The sequence below is a fragment of the Leptodactylus fuscus genome, chromosome 3, assembly GCF_031893055.1.
Source record: "Leptodactylus fuscus isolate aLepFus1 chromosome 3, aLepFus1.hap2, whole genome shotgun sequence".
NCBI classification, from domain to species: Eukaryota; Metazoa; Chordata; class Amphibia; order Anura; family Leptodactylidae; genus Leptodactylus; species Leptodactylus fuscus.
Window position 1 is genome coordinate 19,638,681 of NC_134267.1, and position 25,090 is coordinate 19,663,770.

The 25,090-nt window shown below is 40.6% G+C and overlaps 1 protein-coding gene across 1 annotated transcript in view; it reads right to left on the bottom strand.

The window, feature by feature from the left end:
• Positions 1–420: 420 nt before the first annotated feature.
• The window catches only part of DUSP10 (dual specificity phosphatase 10), a 40,974-nt gene continuing 16,304 nt past the window's right edge, over positions 421–25,090 (bottom strand). Inside the window, exons 3-4 of the mRNA XM_075267149.1 lie at positions 2,452–2,820; positions 421–1,680 (exon numbers count right to left, since the gene is read on the bottom strand). Of these exons, the coding sequence (XP_075123250.1) occupies positions 1,415–1,680; positions 2,452–2,820 (635 nt within the window). The 3' untranslated portion in view covers positions 421–1,414. The remainder of the gene's footprint in view (positions 1,681–2,451; positions 2,821–25,090) is intronic.

A 25,090-nucleotide genomic window follows, 5' to 3' on the forward strand; every position in this document is an offset into this window, starting at 1 on the left:
TGTGGGTTTTGAACCCAAAACATTTAGAAAATTTGAGTTGAACCCATCCAATCCAAAACATCAAGGCCCAAATCTTGTAATGGTACCATAGAGAAAGCTCATGAAGCTCCTCTGGGGCCTGGTTGGGCCTATTATCTTTGTTATTGGCTGGCAATACCCTGACCCAGATAACCCCTCCCCTGAGGAACTGTGTTATTTATAAACAAGGGATTGATCCAAGGGTTGTGGAGGGGGAGGAAAAAGGATCATAAGGCCCTACCTGAGTGATAAAATCTAACAAAATGATAGGGGGGCTCCCTTTTCATTCTTGTTATGGGGCCACAAACTGTGTATGACACAGGTATAAGCCCAACCCACATGTAACTGTATGTTAAAGAAATCAAGGAAACAGACACAAGGTCAAAATAAGTTTTTTGCCGGTTTTATAGTCAAAATGACATTTTACACAGACAACAGGAACACGCCTATATTTTTGTGCAAAAAATAGTTAAAATAAAACCTCTTATTTTTACATTCTGATATACATATTTAACAAGGTTTATGGCACCGTAACCAGATTCAAATGAAAACAAAAATATATTGAATAATAATTGCTTTTTTTTCTATACCTCTGTCTTAGTGCTGGCGCTTTTCACTACTTTAAGTGGACCTGTCTCATACACATAGTGGACAGCACCATTTTTATAAGCCGGACAAGTGACACCACACCTCCCAACGTTTCAAAGAACATTGTTAAGCTCCGCCCCTGAGCTTCCTTTAAAGCTTCCCACAACTGTATAAACCCCACCCCCTTTTTATGGGACAGTCCTTTACAAAATGGGGCTATTGGGAGGTATGGTGACATCCATGAAGCATGTCTCGTGGATTCTAAAAGTACCCCTCTCAACAAACAATGGTACGATCCAACAAAATGGCCGCCACCACTATGTATAAATTCACACTTAAAACATTCAATCAACTCTAACAATTTTTCACGCTCAAAACAAAAATTATTGCACATTAAGCCACTGAGGGCAAGTAATGGTCAAGGTCTTTGTTGATGAAACCGTATCAACCCAAATACAAAAATAGAACATAACACACCCAAAATGAACCCTTTCTACCCCAGCCATATGCATGTTTTTGGATTATGGCCGATTTCAGCCTCAACTTTTTTGTTTTTTTTAACCACTTCGTCCTCGCTGTCTTTGGAGCTATAGTCTCGTGTCACTTTTTATTTATTTTTTTACACAGTAGGTGAATGCCTGACAACATTGCTTTCCTCAGTCTATGAACCTGCACAGACTACGGATGATCGTCATTTCTCTGTCCTCAAAAATTTACCAAAAATGTTAGCATCCTTCTTCAGAATTTTATTTTTTTTTTCTGGTTGATGTTTTTGAAAAATATTTCTTAGCTATTCATAAAATCTTTGCTACACGACAGTCTCTACTCCGATTAGCTTTGGTGTAAGAATCCTTGGTGTTATCCCATTATTTAAGTCTTCCTCAAACTCCAGTAATTGTCCCATGAAGTTCAGATTGGGAGATATGATTGGTCGCTTTCCTTTGACAAACTTGTAAGCATCGGTCATAGTCATCCGTGTGTGCTTCATTAGGTAGGCAATCACTATGGTGGCAGAGCGAGAGACGCCCGCTTGGCAATGGATAAGAAGGGCTTTCCCGCATTGATGAGCTTCCTCTGGAAAACAAAACAGAGAGTCATTTGGAAGGTTGGACCATAATTTTTGGATCCACCACTTAAGAATAGTCAACTAAACATGCTGGAATGAAGACACTTGATGATCAATGCAGCTAACAGACATGATTCTTCTAAACAGCGCACCATGAGGATAGGCATGGTACTGCATGATAAAATATTTTTTCTTGAAGGGGATTTATTGATTGATTCTCATGATAAGCCATTGGTGTGTGACTTTTAGGAGCCCAACTTCTAAAAAGAGGGTACATGAATGTGGGTGAGCTTTAGCACCAGACCGCGACAAAGCCTACTGTACCAGAAGTGGCACTATGGTGTTGTTGCTTATCAATGGGGTTCCCTTTTGCCATATATTTTGATCGCACATTGCTGCTGTTGCGTCTGAGCTCCTTGACGTCAAAATTAACCTCTACCGTACCTTTCACCACCGGTGATGTTACTGCTCTAGATCAATGTTTTTCAACCTTTTTGAGCAAAGTACCCCCAATTACAAAAAAGTCCTAATCAAGTACCCCATCTGCTATTAATGTGAGCAAAATAAGTCTTTTTATATTTTATACAGAGCCAAATCCCCAAGACTACACCAAATTTTTATTTGGACAGTATCTATTGCTGTGCTGTCTACCAGTGTGCATTGCTACTCCTGTCCATGAGGTATATTCATATAAAGGGGGCTAAGCTGCAGTACCAGACACAACCACATAAACTAGAGTGGCACTGTATCAGGGAATAAAAAAGATTAAAAAAATGTACCTATGAATTCAAACGCCTCTTCGAAGTACTGCCTGAGATTCTGCTTGTTGCTGTCTGTTGCTGGTAGACGTTTGTAGTTGAAGATCCCTTTCTCGTAATGGTAGAGGGGCAGGTGCGTGGTTACATTGACGACGTATCCAATGTTCATTCTCTGCATCTTTTCCAAATCCTGGGCATCGTGTTCGTTTCCGAGAAAGAGGAAGGGTAGAATGGGGGTGAGTTCTGCATTCTCAATGTCCGGGGTGCTGGGGACGGACTGAGGTAGTGTTATTGTCACGGCTGATGCCCCGCCTCCATCTGGGCAGTCTTGGAGTTGGAGGGAATTGTCACACAGGTTTTCATGGTTTTGTTTAAAACTGCTGAGGCCACCTGGAAAAGAAGACCACAACATTATTTCCTATGTTCCAGGTTACCCTATGAGAGGGTGAGAACAAAAAACTTTGACCTGAAGACTAAAAATAACCCAATTAAAAAATAAAAAAAAATATTCCATCATCTTTGTATATTTACAGGGCCTGGGACTGAATGGGTTTGAGACAACTTCTGATCTGGACCTCAGAAGGATCACCTGGTCCCATCTTAAGAACGTTTGATCTCCATTGTCACAAAAAACAACATAAAATACCCAAGTAACAGACAAGACAACACCAATGGCATCACCAAGATAAAGATGGCTACTCCTCAGTACCTATACACTGTCTAGTGACATTACAACCCCCACGGACTTGCCAATTTTTTCCCTAAATTCAGGATAGTGAAATGTATCACTTTTTCTCATCTGTTTTTATTGTCTGATTGTCGATTTTTATTCTATTTTCTGTACATGATTATGGGGGCGGCCATCTTGTCTGAGCTTTTCCTCCTCTCTGTTAACAGCATTTAGTGATCTGCTTTACAGCACAGTCATGGCTGTAGGTATTAATAGTCTGGAGCCATGGGGGGGCCACACGGTGGCTCAGTGGTTAGCCTTGCAGCGCTGGAGTTCTGGTGTTCAAATCCCGCCAAGGGCAAAAAACCATCTGCAAGGAGTTTGTATGTTCTCCCCGTGTTTGCATGGATTTCCATCCCATATTCCAAAAAAGACATACTGATAGGGAAAAATGTACATTGTGAGCTCTAGGTGGGGAAATGTAAACCCCATCGATATTCGGTGTGACCTTTACCCTTTGCCTTCCATCAGTTCTTCCTGGTACTGGCAAACAGTTTTTGGCAGAATTGGGCAGGGGGGTTATTCCCACCACCATCTTGGAGAACCAAGCACAGATCTTCATTGGATATAGGCTTGCTCCAATCCGTCTGTCTCTTCATGCCATCCCAGACAGACTTGTGGGGGCCATATCATCACTTTCAGGACTCCTCATCCAAAGGGAAAAGGTCACACCAAATATTGATGGGATTTACCTCCTAACAAATGGATCCACCTTGTAGGACACTTCAAGCCCCACCCCTTCGATAGAGACTTCTTAGGCCACGCCTCTTGGTGGACTTCTACTTGAACTAAAACGGTTTCGGTACTGCAGGAATTTATTAAGTTATTTTAGAAATTATAGAGGAAATTTTGTTTCTCTTTGGATGAATTCCGGTCATGGACCTCGATACATTATACATATTCACCTTCCGCTAGTTCTCGGCATCTCAAAGTTGTGAGCGGAGAGCGACCTTGTGTCCGTCCTCATTATAACCAGGCAGCATATAAATGAGAGGTGAGCGAGGTCCAGTCTGGGAAAGCTCACGCACATTAGTATAGTTCACTTAAAGGGCGGATGGCGAATAGAAGTTTCCGGCTTTAGATAAACTACAATCATTGCCAAGACCAAAAAGTATCAAAATACAGTTAAGTGTGAAAAAACTGTGCTACACTCTATAGAGACCAGACTACGGAGTGCAGGGACATCGCTGGGAAAACTGACAGCTAATTTGCCAAAAAAGAGACATTCTGCAGTATCTAAGTGTATCTAAGTGTATCTAAGCTTCATTTAAAAGTGATGTGTTTACAGTTCATAAGCAGAGCTATGTGTCTCCATGGTAACAGACTACATACAAGTATATCAGAGGTCAGACACCTGCAGCACTCCAGTTGTTGCTCAACTTTGAGAGTTCTGAAAATAGACAAGCATGTGTGCACAACAGCGGGAGTGCTGAATGGTGCTGGACCCTGACATATAGTGCACCTTAAAGGGAGTGTGTCCCCAGATCCCTTACCGGCAGATAGAGGTTAAGGTGACATGAATCAAATGGGGATTTCCTCTTGCAGATCGGTGCCTTTATTGACAAGATATTGCTGTTTTGGTCAATATGCAAATGAACTCTTTGGGACAATGAGTGTCATTGCTCCAAAGAGGTAAATGACAACGCCGTTGTTGCTCCAAGGAGCTAATTTGAATATTGAACAAAAAAAGATCTCAGCAACAGAAACAACAATTCATATTATTTGATTCAGGTGACACTAACCTATCTATCTGCAGGGCTGGGGTGATATGCTGGTTCTGGTGACACTAACCTATCTATCTGCAGGGCTGGGGTGATATGCTGGTTCTGGTGACAGTAACCTATCTATCTGCAGGGCTGGGGTGATATGCTGGGTCTGGTGATAGTAACCTATCTATCTGCAGGACTGGGGTGATATGCTGGTTCTGGTGACACTAACCTATCTATCTGCAGGACTGGGGTGATATGCTGGTTCTGGTGATACTAACCTATCTATCTGCAGGGCTGGGGTGATATGCTGGTTCTGGTGATACTAACCTATCTATCTGCAGGACTGGGGTGATATGCTGGTTCTGGTGATACTAACCTATCTATCTGCAGGGCTGGGGTGATATGCTGGGTCTGGTGATAGTAACCTATCTATCTGCAGGGCTGGGGTGATATGCTGGTTCTGGTGATACTAACCTATCTATCTGCAGGGCTGGGGTGATATGCTGGGTCTGGTGATAGTAACCTATCTATCTGCAGGGCTGGGGTGATATGCTGGGTCTGGTGACACTAACCTATCTATCTCCAGGGCTGGGGTGATATGCTGGGTCTGGTGATAGTAACCTATCTATCTGCAGGGCTGGGGTGATATGCTGGTTCTGGTGACACTAACCTATCTATCTGCAGGACTGGGGTGATATGCTGGTTCTGGTGACACTAACCTATCTATCTGCAGGGCTGGGGTGATATGCTGGTTCTGGTGACACTAACCTATCTATCTGCAGGGCTGGGGTGATATGCTGGTTCTGGTGACAGTAACCTATCTATCTGCAGGGCTGGAGTGATATGCTGGTTCTGGTTACAGTAACCTATCTATCTGCAGGGCTGGGGTGATATGCTGGTTCTGGGGACACTAACCTATCTATCTGCAGGGCTGGGGTGATATGCTGGTTCTGGTGACACTAACCTATCTATCTACAGGCTGGGGTGATATGCTGGGGTGATATGCTGGGTCTGGTGACACTAACCTATCTATCTATCTGCAGGGCTGGGGTGATATGCTGGTTCTGGTGACACTAACCTATCTATCTGCAGGGCTGGGATGATATGCTGGTTCTGGTGACAGTAACCTATCTATCTGCAGGGCTGGAGTGATATGCTGGTTCTGGTGACACTAACCTATCTATCTGCAGGGCTGGGGTGATATGCTGGTTCTGGTGACACTAACCTATCTATCTGCAGGACTGGGGTGATATGCTGGTTCTGGTGACACTAACCTATCTATCTGCAGGACTGGGGTGATATGCTGGTTCTGGTGACACTAACCTATCTATCTGCAGGACTGGGGTGATATGCTGGGTCTGGTGACAGTAACCTATCTATCTGCAGGACTGGGGTGATATGCTGGTTCTGGTGACAGTAACCTATCTATCTGCAGGACTGGGGGGATATGCTGGGTCTGGTGACACTAACCTATCTATCTGCAGGGCTGGGGTGATATGCTGGGTCTGGTGACACTAACCTATCTATCTGCAGGGCTGGGGTGATATGCTGGTTCTGGTGACACTAACCTATCTATCTGCAGGACTGGGGGGATATGCTGGGTCTGGTGACACTAACCTATCTATCTGCAGGGCTGGGGTGATATGCTGGTTCTGGTGACAGTAACCTATCTATCTGCAGGGCTGGGGTGATATGCTGGTTCTGGTTACAGTAACCTATCTATCTGCAGGGCTGGGGTGATATGCTGGTTCTGGTTACAGTAACCTATCTATCTGTGAGCTCGGAGTGATGTGTTCGGTTCTGGTGACGCACTCCAGTTAAGGTTCTGCTTTCCATTCTATAACTGCTTCTACACTGCAGTCCCCGGGCTCACACTGCCCCTATGATATATAGTATATTAAAAGCTATTTCAACTCAAACAACAAGTGAGGGTCCCATCGATTATATAAACAGATTTCGCCAACTTTGAGTCAGTGGAGTCCTAGTGAGGAGCATGTGTGACTACCACTCTATTCACGTCTATGGGATGGATGGGGCGTTATAGTCAAGTAACCCCCTCAGTCCTACAGAAGTGAAAAGCCCATTACTGATCCAGTCATATGATTAAGTCCATAGGCATAGACTACTTTTAAAGGGGTCATCCAAGATTAGAAAACATGGCTGCTTTCTTCTTCTGAGCATCTTTTGGTCACATGTCCATTTTGCAGATTAGCATCGACATGTGACCAACAAATGTGATGTCATTTCATAAGAGGAAGAAGAAATCCGCCATGTTTTCCCAATCGTGGATAACTCCTTTAAGTGGACAGGTCACTCGCTCCATCAAGATCAAGACATTCCTCTCCTGCTGCCATCACTGTTACACAGATCTCATTGGCTACACGGTATTCTGCCCCCTATTTCATCATGTCAGTACAGATGTGCCCATCCTTATGTTTAATTTCGACTCCCGATATCTCAAGATGAGCGGTTTGAAAAGAAAACGGTTGTTTTTTTGTTTTTGTAGGTGGTTATCTTGGGTTATCTTGGTCCAAATGGAAAGGGAAGGAAAGAGAGATGCTGTACTATATGAAGTGCGGTCCCGTCCCCGTAATGTAATTAGACTGGTCACTTCCTCCTACAAAGTCAACACACTCCTATGACCAATGAATACCGCGTATTGTGCATACATAACATACCGCACAACAGTTTATACACAAGACAATGGTTCCCTGTTATTTTTAGCGTCTGTGACGGAGTCCATGAGAAACCGAAATATTATCAGAGAACAGAAAGGGGACGGGCCAAGGTAAAGAGAAGTAAATCACAAGCGTCATAATAATAAACAGACACGATGGGATTTACGGTGTATTGTCAGGCACGCAAACGCCCAGACATGAGAAAGCGACCTCTGTGTACGGTGTGACATGAGGGCGGTGTACCGAAAATATGAGGAAGCATTGCTATACACAGCACTCCCCTGGGAACAGGAAACTAGAAATATAATATTACTAAAAAGCATAAAAAATAAAAGTAATAATAATAATAATAATAATAATAATAATAATAACAAACAATAATAGTAATAAAAATAACATAATAATAATAATAATAATAATAATAATAAAACAATCATAGTAATAAAAATAAAAGAATAAAAATAATAATAATAATAAAAAAAAAATAATAATAATAATAATAATAAAAACAAACAATAATAGTAATAAAAATAAAATAATAATAATAATAATAATAATAATAATAATAATAATAATAAACAATAGACACACTAGGAACCAGATCATGAAAATTGGTTGGCTATTCCAAAGTCTGAATGGAGTGCGAAGCTGCTATACTGACTTTAAAAGACAAAAATACCAGTTTTTTCCTCCAGTGCTCCAGTAGGGACCAATGGAATGGCAACACAATGACAGTGGGAATTCAACAAGATTTTTTTTTTTACGCTATGTATTGTTTTTTTGCCATTTTTTTCAATCCTGGACTAGAGGACCCAACACTAAACCTTAATGACATCATCATCTAATCGCCCTGATCACCCTGAGCTTTTTGGTGTTTTGTGGATCCAAAACTGTTCAGAAATTCCAAAGATATAAGCCCTGTGAGTGTTGATGAAGTTTAGGGTATAAGTGGGTGGTAGCACTGTATGACATACAGCACAGAACCTCCGCCCCCAGGAAAACCACAGTGTTACCGTTCAATTGGCTTGTAGACCTTAACACTAACAGGGCTTATATCTGTTGAATAGCTAAACAGATTTGGATAAACAAAATACCAAAATGCTCAAAAAAGTGTTATGAAGTCGGCACGCCCCACGTGACACTAGAAGCCCAGTGGTGACTCCAGGGCGCGTGATGTCAGGGACCACTGGATGCCACTAGCATACCCAGGAGATGTGGGGCAAAGTGAGTATCAGTGCTTATTATGTTTCGCTTTGGTCTTCTGGCCTTATTATGACGAGATCTCACAGTATAACAGTGTTTAGTGGGGATCGAACCACAAAAATTTCGGGTTTGGGTTGAACCCAAACATTTTGGAACATTCAGGGCAAATCCAGTTCATTCTGTTGGCTCATCGCTAGTCTATAGAGAACTATAAAACCATAAAGCACACTACCTACGCGGTGTTTTACCTATGCGGTGTTTTTGCTATTTCTGTAGTGTTTTTAATGAGTTTTTGGTGTTTTTTCAAATTCAGCATTCTGGCACGTGGCATTTTTTCTGCCATTTTATCAATGGGATTCTCTATAGGGCTTGAAAAACTAAACTGCTACACGTTTTCGATCTCCATGATCCTTCCCTTAGACCATGGGATATAAAGCGCGGACTGTCCACGTGTTACCCCTATTGATTTATGACACGGTTCGCCTTCATCTTGTGTCTTCTTCATAATGACATCATTGTCAGGATCCCCACCTGCCCGGCCTCTATGGCAACCATACAAGAGCACACAATGACATCAGCCCTTCGGGTGCAGACAATACAGAACAGCGGCTCTGTGTAATGCTTGTCGTGCAGTTCACTTCCCGGGAACGGATGATGTAATGTGAACAGGTGCAGGGGATTTTATTTGTCCAAGTGAGGGGAAAAAAAATGGGGAACTGAGACTGATAACGCGTCTGGCCGATGGTAACTCTCAACTGTATGGTTTTATGGCGCCATATGGAGCGTGAGACCCAAGGCCAATAAAAAAAATAGCCGTGATCCGCAAAGTAACCTCACACCGACCAGCCAGAACATTAAAACCTAATACTTTGTAGGCCCAAAAAAGCCCTGATACGACCTCTGACCTCTGCAATCTGGTACCAAAGCTCCACCTCTGGCTCCCCCCACTTCCACTTTGGTTCAGCCCATTCCCATCCATGATATCATGTCCCCTTGTGGTACCCAAAAAAGTATAATGTCCTCTTGTAGCTCCTAAAGTATAATGCCCCCTCAAGGAGGTCTGCATAATATAATGTCCCTTTCAATAGACCCTCACTATATAATGCCCCGTATAATATGGTCCCCTTAGTATAATGTCCTCCATAATAGAGCTCCCATTATATAATTCCCCCTTAATATTGCTTCATAGTATAATGTCCCCCATAATATGGCCAAAACTATATAATGTCCCCTTAATATGGCCCCAAAGTATAATGTCCCCCTTAATAGGCCCTCACTGTATAATTCCACCAAAATATGGTCCCCACTGTATAATGTCTCCATTAATATCCCCCCCCCTAGTATAATGTTCCCCATAATATAGCTCCCAGTATATAATGTCCCCTTAATATTTTGCCATAGTATAATGTCCCCCATAATATGGCCAAAACTATATAATGTCCCCTTAATATGGCCCCACAGTATCATGTACCCCTTAATAGGCCCCCTGTATAATTCCACCATAATGTGGCCCCAACTATGTAATGTCTCCATTAATAGCCCCCCTAGTATAATGTTCCCCATAATATGTCCCCCACTATATAATGTCCCCCTTAATATGGTCCCACAGTATAATGTCTCCCATAATATGTCCCCCACTATAAAATGTTCCCCTTAATATGTCCCCCAACTATATAATGTCCCCCTTAATATGGTCCCACAGTATAATGTATCCCATAATATGTTCCCCACTATATAATGTCCCCCTTAATATGTCCCCCAACTATATAATGTCCCCCTTAATATGGTCCCACAGTATAATGTCTCCCATAATGACTCCCACTATAAAACGTTCCCCTTAATAGGCCCTCATTCTATAATACCCCCATAATATGACCCCCAATATATAATGTCCCTCTTAATAAGGTCCCTACAGAGGAGCATAGACAGGGGACGCATGATGAAGCCGGGACGATTCACCTCATCTGTGTCCAGAGCAAGTCCCTCCCACCATCCTTGTTGACATAGAAAACTGGTGTAGATTATGATAAATCTGATGGGGCTGATGGTTCTGCCCCCCTCCCCACCCCCAGACATGGTCCTTTTGAGGAAACTGTACTGCAGGCACAAAACTTAAAAAGTCACAATTATTGTGCAAACATTTGGACTTCTGCTGAAAATTGCAAATTTTTTCTGGCTTGTATGCTAGATTTCTGGAGCACAAGACAAGTAGGTCCCCAAGATGCCGGAAGCAATTTCTTTAGATCCCTTAGTTGGTGAAGTGGGATCTTCACAAATCGGCCTTAGTTGAAGACCTTGTTCACTGCCTGGACCACTTTTGGTAGGTATTAACCTCTACATACCCCTATGTACAAGTTTTGGTAGTTATTAAACCTAAAAGACCTGCCATTTTGGATATATGGTAATCTCCTCTTGCACCTCCTCCTCCCCTCTCACAGCATGTGATCTTCTAGAGAAGCTGCAGTTGCATCCCCCTCTTATCCCCTCTAAATTGTCAACTGTTCTTTTTGTGGAGGTTTCTGAACAAAGAGAATTACAACCTGGAGGAGGATATGTAAATAATTCATGTAATAACATTTCTGGAATCCAAGATTTATGTATAATACAGGTACGCTTTAATGAAGACAAGTCCTGAGTGATAAAAGAGGACCCCGTCCTTCTATAAAGCCCTTTACAGCTGAACAGCCACAGATCAGGCTATGCTCCGACACAAGAATGAAAACAAAGTCTCTGCAGTGGTTTTGTGTACACGGCATTAATTCCTTCTGATACGGTTAGATCATTTATTTATATAGAAACAGAACACCCTGGAAAGAAGAAGAAATGCTACTGTGTTACACGCCGCTCCTGACAGATGGCGGATACAGAGGGTCACGAGGAAGGAAAGGCCGCAATTGTAAAAATTTCTGCAAGATGATGTGTATCTTATATGGCATCTAAATCCATAAACATCTTGAGAATTTGTTAAAAAGTCTGTTTCAGCCATCGCATACTTGACCATGACTAGTGGAAACCATTACTGTAGACATGCAGATTGTCATCCTTCTTTCCTACAGTCTTGAACAGCAAAAAAGTTAGTTTAGGTTAATGTCACCAGACCCAGCATATCACCCCAGTCCTGCAGATAGATAGGTTAGTGTCACCAGAACCAGCATATCACCCCAGCCCTGCAGATAGATAGGTTAGTGTCACCAGAACCAGCATATCACCCCAGCCCTGCAGATAGATAGGTTACTGTCACCAGATCCAGCATATCACCCCAGCCCTGCAGATAGATAGGTTAGTGTCACCAGACCCAGCATATCACCCCAGCCCTGCAGATAGATAGGTTAGTGTCACCACAACCAGCATATCACCCCAGTCCTGCAGATAGATAGGTTACTGTCACCAGAACCAGCATATCACCCCAGTCCTGCAGATAGATAGGTTAGTGTCACCAGAACCAGCATATCACCCCAGCCCTGCAGATAGATAGGTTACTGTCACCAGATCCAGCATATCACCCCACCCCTGCAGATACATAGGTTAGCGTCACCAGAACCAGCATATCCCCCCCAGCCCTGCAGATAGATAGGTTACTGTCACCAGACCCAGCATATCACCAGCATACCAGATGTGAGAAGATTCATATGTAAGTTTATAAGATTTAGATGACTTTTGAAAGCCAAAAGTTTGACCCCATTACTGGACATTTCCCTTTAAGGAAAATCCTATAAACCTTCATGCTGTGACACAACAGGTAGGTCCTCCATTATGATGCATCTGTTTGTATTGTCCTGTGGGGGATTGCTGTTGGCTGTTGAGCTCTGTGCACACAATGTCCTGCAGTCAGTGTACACTTCACTATGAGAAAACAATACAAAGCAAACACAGGCAAGAAAGAAAAACCCTAAACATGGGACTACCTAGATACACGACCAGGAGCGGGCAACCTGGTGTATACATAACAATCCTATAACGAGGGTGTATATATGGGGGTAGTGGGCATATCTATCTATCTCTTAAAAACCATCATCCTCCATACATCATATACATAGCTTGTGTGCTGGTGATGTGGCCTTAGTAAACACAATACTTTATTATACCACATATCTATTAAGTGACCCAGAAATCAATGCAAATATTTTTTACGAGACATTAACTTTCTTAGAAGCATAAACAAATCCATTTTAACAGTGTTTCAGGTTATCTTTCTTCACGGGAGAAATGAGATGCATGGAGGAGAAGAATACAAATTAACTGACCTGTATAACACTAAACTAACATTGAAGAGTATGCAAAATGTTATGTACATGTACAGAGCGACAGACATTAATCCATGACCGAAAACAAGGTCACACAGCTCACTAAGTTATTTATTCAGGAAGTTTACAGACTCAAACCCATACAACTGTCAGTAATATATAATATAACTACTATAATACTGACTATGTACAAGAATATAACTACTATAATACTGCTCCTATGTACAAGAATATAACTACTATAATACTGCTCCTATGTACAAGAATATAACTACTATAATACTACTCCTATGTACAAGAATATAACTACTATAATACTACTCCTATGTACAAGAATATAACTACTATAATACTGCTCCAATGTAGAAGGATATAACTACTATAATACTGCTCCTATGTACAAGAATATAACTACTCTAATACTGCTCCAATGTACAAGAATATAACTGCTATAATACTACTCCTATGTACAAGAATATAACTACTATAATACTGCTCCTATGTACAAGAATATAACTACTATAACACTACTCCTATGTACAAGAATATAACTACTATAATACTGCTCCTATGCACAAGAATATAACTACTATAATACTGCTCCAATGTACAAGAATATAACTACTATAATACTGCTCCAATGTACAAGAATATAACTACTATAATACTGCTCCTATGCACAAAAATATAACTAATATAATACTGCTCCAATGTACAAGAATATAACTACTATAATACTACCTATGTACAAGAATATAACTACTACAATACTACCTATATACAAGAATATAACTACTATAATACTACTCCTATGCACAAGAATATAACTACTATAATACTACCTCCTATGTACAAGAATATAACTACTATAATACTACCTCCTATGTACAAGAATATAACCACTATAATACTGCTCCTATGTATAAGAATATAACTACTATAATACTGCTCCTATGTACAAGAATATAACTACTATAATACTGCTTCTATGTACAAGAATATAACTACTATGATACTGCTCCCTATGTACAAGAATATAACTACTATAATACTACCTCCTATGTACAAGAATATAACTACTATAATACTACTCCTATGTACAAGACTATAACTACTATAATACTGCTCCTATGTACAAGAATATAACTACTATAATACTGCTCCTATGTACAAGAATATAACTACTATAATACTGCCCCTATGTACAAGAATATAACTACTATAATACTACCTATGTACAAGAATATAACTACTATAATACTACCTATGTACAAGAATATAACTACTATAATACTACTCCTATGTACAAGAATATAACTACTATAATACTACCTCCTATGTACAAGAATATAACTACTATAATACTACCTATGTACAAGAATATAACTACTATAATACTACCTATATACAAGAATATAACTACTATAATACTACTCCTATGTACAAGAATATAACTACTATAATACTACCTCCTATGTACAAGAATATAACTACTATAATACTACCTCCTATGTATAAGAATATAACTACTATAATACTGCTCCTATGTACAAGAATATAACTACTATAATACTGCCCCTATGTACAAGAATATAACTACTATAATACTGCTCCAATGTACAAGAATATAACTACTATAATACTACCTATGTATAAGAATATAACTACTATAATACTACCTCCTATGTACAAGAATATAACTACTATAATACTGCTCCTATGTACAAGAATATAACTACTATAATACTGCTCTTATGTACAAGAATATAACTACTATAATACTGCTCCTATGTACAAGAATATAACTACTATAATACTGCTCCAATGTACAAGAATATAACTACTATAATACTACCTATGTACAAGAATATAACTACTATAATACTACCTCCTATGTACAAGAATATAACTACTATAATACTGCTCCTATGTACAAGAATATAACTACTATAATACTGCTCTTATGTACAAGAATATAACTACTATAATACTGCTCCTATGTACAAGAATATAACTACTATAATACTGCTCCAATGTACAAGAATATAACTACTATAATACTACCTATGTACAAGAATATAACTACTATAATACTACCTATGTACAAGAATATAACTACTATAATACTACCTATATACAAGAATATAACTACTATAATACTGCTCCTATGTACAAGAATATAACTACTATAATACTGCTCCTATGTACAAGAATATAACTACTATAATACTGCCCCTATGTACAAGAATATAACTACTATAATACTGCTCCTATGTACAAGAATATAACTACTATAATACTGCTCCTATGTACAAGAATATAACTTCTATAATACTGCTCCTATGTACAAGAATATAACTTCTATAATACTGCTCCTATGTACAAGAATATAACTACTATAATACTGCTCCTATGTACAAGAATATAACTTCTATAATACTGCTCCTATGTACAAGGATATAACTACTATAATACTGCTCCTATGTACAAGAATGTAACTACTATAATACTGCTATGTACAAGAATATAACTACTATAATACTGTTCCTATGTACAAGAATATAACTACTATAATACTGACCCCCTTATGTACAATATTATGGTTCTTGCTAGGCAGGGGCATTCTTACATCAGACTGACATTATTCACAGATCAGAGATAACTCTATGACTACTCATATACATGTGTGGACTACACTGATAACTTCTCTACCAGGACAGTAGACGGGGTTGCTCAGATAACTGTCAGCCATACTTATGATTACTCTGCTGGTATCTGTAGTGCTGGCTGATAACCTCTCACTTTATTTACAACAGTTCATTTCTGCTTGCAATGGCCGTACTGATGTCCTTGCCATAGGAGTTGATGCTCCTCCTCGCTGCTATGTCTAGAAACATCCAAGGTTACAAATAGTCCGCTCTGACAGGCCTGAGGCAGCTGACTACATAGAGAAGATATTCTTACTTTCTTGCAACGTGCACACCAGGAACTCACTTCAGACAATAGTACACCGCCATACAGTGCCTAGATAATGCCGTCATATTCAGATCACATATGTGCCCCAAATATCAGGAGGTAACAGATATAATGCCTTCATCATCATTCTGTATAAAACTATAATTCACTTCTAGTAAAATCACTGTGCGGTGATATTTAGGGGCCCAAACCTATCTAGGGAAAGTGTCCCTTCCACAATAAGTCAACCCCTACTGTGGACCTTTTACGATAAGCCACACCCCTTTCCCCATTGACCCCGCCTTCTTGTTGGACAAGTAGTGCATTCCGATTACAGATCTACACTGGTCCACACTGTAGCCTAGAAAAACCACATTACGGAGCTTAACCCCTTGCCGACATCCAATACAGTGCCCGGTCAGGGGTTTAGCGGGCACCATAGCCTGCGGGAGACCCAGCAGCAATGCCCGTGATCATAGGCCTCTCTGATCGCAGGCATCATCCCTTCAACTGCCATGTTCTATGGGATCTTCGCCCTCCCGAGCAAGATCCAGGATCGGCAATCTGTCTCCATCAATGCCAGGGGCTTATTGAAGACTCACAAGCCTGTCATTAGTAGACGTCTGTAATAGAAGTGAATGGGTTTAAAAATATGGCTAATTCTGGCTGTACAATGAGGAAAGTGGCGCAAATTTAGTTTTTTTTCTAATTCCACCCCATTCGGAAATGTTACCATTATAAAGTACAATCTGTTCTGCAAAACATGAGCCCTCACAAAGTACAAGGAATGGACAAATATAACAGATTAAGAAAGCGGGGAGTAAAAAACCAAAATGGAAAAATGGCTGTGACAGGAAGGGGTTAACAAATAACGCCCTAGTCAATATTAACAATTATAAACTTCAGCGGAGTTCCCCTTTAATTCAGACAAGCGAATAACCATGACATCATCCATTCATGTTGATCCTGCCCGTTTGTACAGCGCCCTCGTCATTGTCACACAGAACCTGAAATTCAAGTAAATTACATAAGGCAAACAGTGCACAAAACCACCGCCAATGTGTGCTCAGTACACATCCTGATTCCTCCACATGTTGGCACGGGTTCATCCACAGGCAAATGTACCTGGACAGACACCAAGTATATAGGCAGCTCCAACGGTCTAGATAATAACCGCATACCCTGAGGTGCCCACCTGCTGTATACACGGATATAAACTGTATTCAGGTCTTATAATACGCACCGCACTGTACATTATTCACTGTGTGTACATATACTGGCCCATACCATGTGACCCACCTATACGGGTGTGCAAAGAGAAGAGAAAATGTATTCGCTATTATGTTTGGATTTATGGGCACAACAACATTATTGTCCAGATACAGATCATTTACTTATACGTGTGGTCCTGGGTATTATAAAAGCCGCAATCTATATCCAGCTGTGAGATATCACATATATGTCAGGAGAGAATGAGCGCGTTGACCTTTGACCACAATCTGTAGGTATATGATAAAATCCTGGATACGGAGAACATATGGCGACACACAAGGTTCCTATGGTGACATATGATAGAGCTCTACGCAATCTAGAAACAATCCCTCCATGAAATACCACCATAAAATAGTCATATGTATTATACCCCAGAGCTGTACTCACAATTCTCTGTGTACATACATTACTTATCCTGTACTGATCCTGAGTTACATCCTGTGTTATACTCCAGAGCTGTGCTCACTATTCTGCTGGGACAGTCACTGTGTACATACATTACATTACTTATCCTGTATTATACTCCAGAGCTGCGCTCACTATTCTGCTGGTGCAGTCACTGTGTACATCCATTACATTACTTATCCTGTACTGATCCTGAGTTACATCCTGTATTATACTCCAGAGCAGCACTCACTATCCTGCTGGTACAGTCACTGTGCTGGTTCTGGTGACACTAATATATATATCTGCAGGGCTGGGGTGATATGCTGGGTCTGATAATACTAACCTATCTATCTGCAGGGCTGGGGTGATATGCTGGGTCTGATAATACTAACCTATCTATCTGCAGGGCTGGGGTGATATGCTGGTTCTGGTGACAGTAACCTATCTATCAGCAGGACTGGGGTGATATGCTGGTTCTGGTGACACTAACCTATCTATCTGCAGGGCTGGGGTGATATGCTGGGTCTGGTGACAGTAACCTATCTATCTGCAGGACTGGGGTGATATGCTGGTTCTGGTGACACTAACCTATCTATCTGCAGGGCTGAGGTGATATGCTGGGTCTGGTGACAGTAACCTATCTATCTGCAGGACTGGGGTGATATGCTGGTCCTGGTGACACTAACCTATCTATCTGCAGGGCTGGGGTGATATGCTGGTTCTGGTGACACTAACCTATCTATCTGCAGGGCTGGGGTGATATGCTGGTTCTGGTGACACTAACCTATCTATCTGCAGGGCTGGGGTGATATGCTGGGTCTGGTGACAGTAACCTATCTATCTGCAGGGCTGGGGTGATATGCTGAGATCTGCTGACACTCTCTGTTTAAGAAATTCCCTAATGGATCCTATAAGTTGTTCCAAACCATAAAGAACCTTCTCAGAACTTAATCATCTCTGGATTATTCCTTCTTAGGCAGATCTTCTGGAAATTTCCACAGACACACATTCCATAGATATATATATATAATACATGACCGTGCTGCGACGGCGTCCAACCATGCCGAAATAATGTTAAATAAAGCAGGTAATAGATGTGCCGGGGCTTTTTATTTTTAACCTGGCTCGGCTGACAAATAACATGTGACAGGTGGCAACAGCGATAGTTGTGAGCCGCAGAGCATTCACGTCCAATTTTCATGCATTGCTAGCAAGTTTGCCTTAAGGTTATTGGTGCCCTGTAAAAAGCCTCTGACCGTTAAGAATCACCCAGAAACATCTCGGCCGCTGCTGGAGAAAATGAACAGACCGGAGCGCAAGTGACAAACTAGCAAAAATTCACTTCATATTATCGCCCTCCAAACAAAGAGCACAGGAAAAAAGTGAATTTGCAATTTTTTTTGTTCCTCAACGTGACCTAGAAATCTCACGTGTGTGTAAGCAATAAGTTCACGCAGGTTTAACCACAGAATCTGCGTAAAATCACTACTGTATGGAGATCGGGTTATATAACCGCAATGCCCAGCCATGTGCGGATGTCTAGTGGTGGCCGGCTGTAAGGGGGAGCGACACGTGTAGTCACTCACGACATATCAGCCTCCCCCTGCTGAAGAGGGCGTCACAGATAACATGGGAGCAGAGGACTGCAACCAGCAGAGATCTGAATACCGATTGTATAGTGATATTTGTGACCACCAGATATCCTAAAATTGTATATAGTGATATAATTCAGATACTCTATAGCACTTTATGTTGTAAAGCACTGTAGGGTGATATTTGCTTGGGCATTATGTGGCACTTTATGTGGCGCTGGAAAGACAGTAAAACATTGCCATATAGGCAATACTATACTATGTGTTATTTGCTTATTAAAGGTTACTGCAATGATCTACCACATAGATAAATGGACAAAGAGATAGATAGATAGATAGATAGATAGATAGATAGATAGATAGATAGATAGATAGGAGATAGATAGATAGATAGATAGATAGATAGATAGATAGATAGGAGATAGATGAGATAGATATGAGATTAGATAGATATGTGATAAATAGATAGATGATAGATAGATAGATAGATGATAGATAGATAGATAGATAGATAGATAGATGATAGATAGATAGATAGATAGATAGATAGATAGATAGATGATAGATAGATAGATAGATGATAGATAGATGATAGATAGATAGATAGATAGATAGATAGATAGATAGATGATAGATAGATAGATAGATAGATAGATAGATAAGAGATCGATAGATAGATAGATAGATAGATAGATAGATAGATAGATAGGAGATAGATAGATAGATAGATAGATAAGAGATAGATAGATAGATAGATAGATAGATAGATAGATAGATAGGAGATCGATAGATAGATAGATAGATAGATAGATAGATAGATAGGATATAGATAGATAGATAGATAGATAGATAGATAGGAGATAGATAGATAGATAGATAGATAGATAATAGATAGATAGATAGATAGATAGATAGGAGATAGATAGATTAGATAGGAGATAGATAGATAGATAGATAGATAGATAGATATTTTTTTAATTTTCTTTACTTAGCATGTACTGAGGACAGTATCTCATTATCAGCATGGGCAGGATTACAATGACAGTATGGATAACACAGGATCCACCTTAGCTCCTCCTCCTTCCTGTTCTCTGCACATAGGCACAGAGCATGCCCACAACACTACCCCATAGAAGTGAATGAATTATCTAGTTTGCTTCTATCTAGGTACATTCTGTAAAACAAATCTTTTAACTATTGTTCAGGCAAGATGGCTGCCCAAGTAGGGTTAAGACAATGGAATGGGAATCTCAGCTTTCTGGACTCCATTGAGGAGAAGGAGAGATCTGGATGAGCCATGGACCTTCCAAGTTCCTTCTTCCTTTTCTGCTCCTCACACTCTTCAGGATTTATGAGACTCTTACATAATTTGGTAAGTTCTGCCGCTCTCCGGGAGTCTCGAGGGTCATTCCGAGTTCTCATCAGACAATCATTTCATCCTTCGCGAGTTGTTGAGCCATCGATTTGACTGACACCGAACCGGCTTCTAATTCCATCCTCAAATAAGTTTATTTTTGAACAGATGATTAAAGGAAATCTCGGGCAGCCGCCGCGGCGCCGGGCCGCGAATCACAGCGCTGACTCATCCGGAGTAATCACTTTCCTCAATTCTAAAATCTAGAATCGCTCTGTAAATCCAATACCAGGCCAGAGCCCAGCGCACAAGACCAACCTGGAAAAGTGAATTGTTATGTAGATGACATCTCAGGGATTGTACGTTCTTAAAGGGGCAACGCTTAGGCGTACACACAGAACACATACATACATACAAAGATGCGCTAATCCACGCAACACACACATATAGAAACACACACATTAGGGTCGAGCCGATCTTGAGATTTCAAGATCGATTGTAAAATCCGATTTCTGATCATTTTCAGGCAATCCCGATCGTGAAATTTACTCGATCGCCGATCGGGATCTGATCTTTTCCAATCCCAATCACTCAACCCTAGTCAATGCTTCTCTATGGGAAAAGTCACTTTTAGGGTTGAGCCGATCTTGAGATTTCAAAATCCGATTTCCGATCATTTTCCAGCCGATCGCGATTGTGAAATTTGATCGATCGCCGATCGGAATCCGATCTATTCCGATCCTGATCGCTCAACCCTAATATACATACATGGGAGAATGGGGCGAGGTGAGTATTACTCGTACTTTGATAGCATGGGAGTCATAATAAGGGTCATTGTAGTGAATGGGGGCCACAATAAGGGAAAAGAGCATTATACCCTTATGCCATAGACACCCAGCATTTTCATGTAATGTATGTTTTTTTCCTACTATATAGGAACATGATGGTTCCCCATAGCAGGTGGTGTCTAAGGTTTGAGCCTTAAGACCACCAAAGAAGAAGACCAAGGGGCCATGTGCAAAGGTTTTAGGCAGGCATGGAAAAATTGCTGCAATGTAAAAAATCTTTCAGAAATAGAAGGGTTAATAGTTGTAAACTGCATCAATATTCGGTGTGACCTTTGCCCTTCTTCTCGGTACTTGCAGACAGTTTTTGGCAGAACTGGGCAGGTAAGTTGTTCCCGCCGCCATCTTGAAGAACTAAGCTCAGATCTTCTGTGGATGTAGGCTTGCTCCAATCCGTCTTTCTCCTCATGTCATCCCAGACAGACTGGATGATGTTGAGATCGTGGCTATATCACATCCAAGACTCTTCCTCCAAAGGAAAAAGATCACAGCGAATATTGATGGGATTTACATTTTATCTTTTCTCCATTCACTTCATAAAATAAACTATTAACCCTTCTATTTCTGAAATAATTCTCTCTGTGTCACATTTTTTCCACCTCTGTCTAAAACTTTTGCACTGGACCGTGGGTCTCTTTCTTTGGCGTTGAAAGCCGGCTCGGTATCACATGAAAGCAAGGCAAGGGTTACACTAAGTAGGAGGAACACATCAATATCCATTAAGGTGAATGGGAATTAATCAGCGGCTAATTGAGGGTTATCCTGCGCGGCCGACACTGAATCTGAAGACAATGATGAAACTGTATTTAGGCTTCTGATAATTGTAGCTAATGGCGCTAATGGTGTAACCACATGTGCGGAAAACACAGCCAGGTGTCCCAAGAGCTGAGTCCCGTCCGATACCTCCTAAAATGTCACAATTTCAAAGGCTTTTCTGCACCATACAGACACGGGGATCCGATCAGATTGGATAAGCACCTTATATTATCACTTAAATAGTTCCTCCAGTTCTCTGCACCCTTTAATAGCCGCCCCTGCACTGATTCCGACACAGTTGGATTTTTTTTTCTAGCCCCCACCATTCCTGAGCAATCGCTGCAGATAGTTTTGGTGTCTGAAACGCTAACTAGACTCCCTAATGGCAAGTGGGTGGAGTCAGGCAGGAGCAGACAACGGGGAGTGACTCAGAGCTGTTACATTGTCTCCCTCTGTTTAAAGCTCTGGGATACGCTCTCTTGCCTGGTCCTGCCTGACCCCGTTCACTTGACATTAGAAAATTATAACGGTGGGGGGCTACGGAAAATAATTCCGACTATAGTGGAATAAGTAGAGGGGCGGGAATGTGTCACCTGTACATGACTTACTTTAAAACCAAATTAAGCATAATGTTTTAGAATTTTTACATATTTTTATCTATATTTCAAAAAAAGTAACAAACCCTGCAACTCTCACTCCACCCACTAAGCCTAATAATAAACTGACATTTGCCATTTCTGTAGGGGTTTTCTTTGCAGCAGTCACCTGATTTACATCACAGACAAGACTACAATAGAAGATAACACCTCTATAGATAACACTATCAAAAATAATTAAAGAAAAAAAATTGGTGGAACTTTTTTTTTTTTTTATGTCTCATTAAAATCCAAAAAACTTGGATGAGAACAATTCTTAAGCGCTCTAAGCTACAAACAGATGGGTCCAGGAAGCTGAGGTCCACGGCGCTGTTTGATGGGTTTACTGTAGACTGTTCCGGAACTATTTGATCATTGATAAAAAGTAAAATCTTCAGATTGAGATAAAAAGTAAGGAAAGATTGCGTTTTCTTGTACGATACCCAGGAGGTGCGGAGACGTGATGTGACAGCGGCGGTTACAGCGAATACCGTCTGCCCCTGTGATGCTCTGTGTATTTATTCGTGGATAGACATACTGTATATGGTGTTCCTCATGATCTTACTGGCAGGGAGTGATCAATAATTCATTCACACTTTCAGCTAAGGAAAGCGAAAAATTCCACCGCCTCGCTGCGTCTCGTCACTGTCACTGCGCCGGCTGAGAGAGTACAATGGAAAATATGTATTCTATATGATATACTGTATAGACACCGGACGGGCCGCGCTAGGTGTCACCACTGTCCTACTGTGATGGTCATAGAGGAACTGGGACTGGGACATAAAATTCTACAAAAGATTCTGGGATCTTATCTCTTGTTATCATTTACAGGCACTGCACGTTATATCCGCCAAAGAACATCTGGACGTGTCGTATTGATATATCCGAATCTGGATATAGTGTGCAGCGCCCCCTGGAGCCAAAGTGGCACAGGACTGGGCCGGAGCCGGGACTGGTGAGTAGTAAAGACTGTGTAACCCTACAGGGGCTAAAAGAGGGGGCAATATACAGTGGGGGGGCCAAAAAAGAGGCAACAGTAGGGGCTACAAAGGGTGTAATATGCTGTGTAGAGGGCCAAAAAGGAGGCAATATACAGTGTGATGGGCAAAAAAAGGGTAATATACAGAGGGAAGGGCAAAACAGGATGGCAATATATAGTGTGGAGGTAAAAAGAGGCAATATACAGTGTGGGAGACAAGAATTAGGCACTAAACAGTGTAGGGGCTACAAAGGGTGCAATTTACTGTGTAGAGGGCCAAAAAGGAGGCAATATACATTGCGAAGGGCAAAAAATATATATATTTGCCTCTATTTCACAATCTCACGAATGTCAGAAAAACAGCTCCTGAGACACAACGCAGCTCCGTACAGTCTTAACAGTATCTAGATATCTATGGAGCGGGGATGATAATTGTGACTCAATGGAAAATTGTTCTATAATGGAATGTATACATGTTAGTGAAGATCTGGATACGAGATCACCTTATACAAACTGCTCTGGTATAAGTTCAGACTGAGGTAACAAAAGAATAACAAAAGTGACAGAACATAAAGCAGAACATCTTATAATCTCAGAGCCAGGGCAGAAGCTATAATCAGTGGTGTGATAGATAGATAGATAGATAGATAGATAGATAGATAGATGATAGATAGATAGATAGATAGATAGATAGATAGATAGATAGATAGATAGGAGATAGATAGTTGGATAGATAGATAGACAGATAGATAGATAGAGGATAGATAGATAGATAGATAGATAGATAGATAGATAGATAGATAGATAGTTGGATAGATAGATAGACAGATAGATAGATAGATAGATAGATAGATAGATAGATGATAGATAGATAGATAGATAGATAGATAGATAGGAGATAGATAGATAGATAGATAGATAGATAGAGGATAGATAGATAGATAGATAGATAGATAGATAGATAGATAGATAGGAGATAGATAGTTGGATAGATAGATAGACAGATAGATAGATAGAGGATAGATAGATAGATAGATAGATAGATAGATAGATAGATAGTTGGATAGATAGATAGATAGATAGATAGAGGATAGATAGATAGATAGATAGATAGGAGATAGATAGATAGATAGATAGTTGGATAGATAGATAGATAGATAGGAGATAGATAGATAAATAGATAGATAGATAGATAGATAGGAGATAGATAGATAGATAGATAGATAGTTGGATAGATAGATAGATAGATAGATAGGAGATAGATAGTTGGATAGATAGATATGAGATGGATAGATAGATAGATAGATAGATAGATAGATAG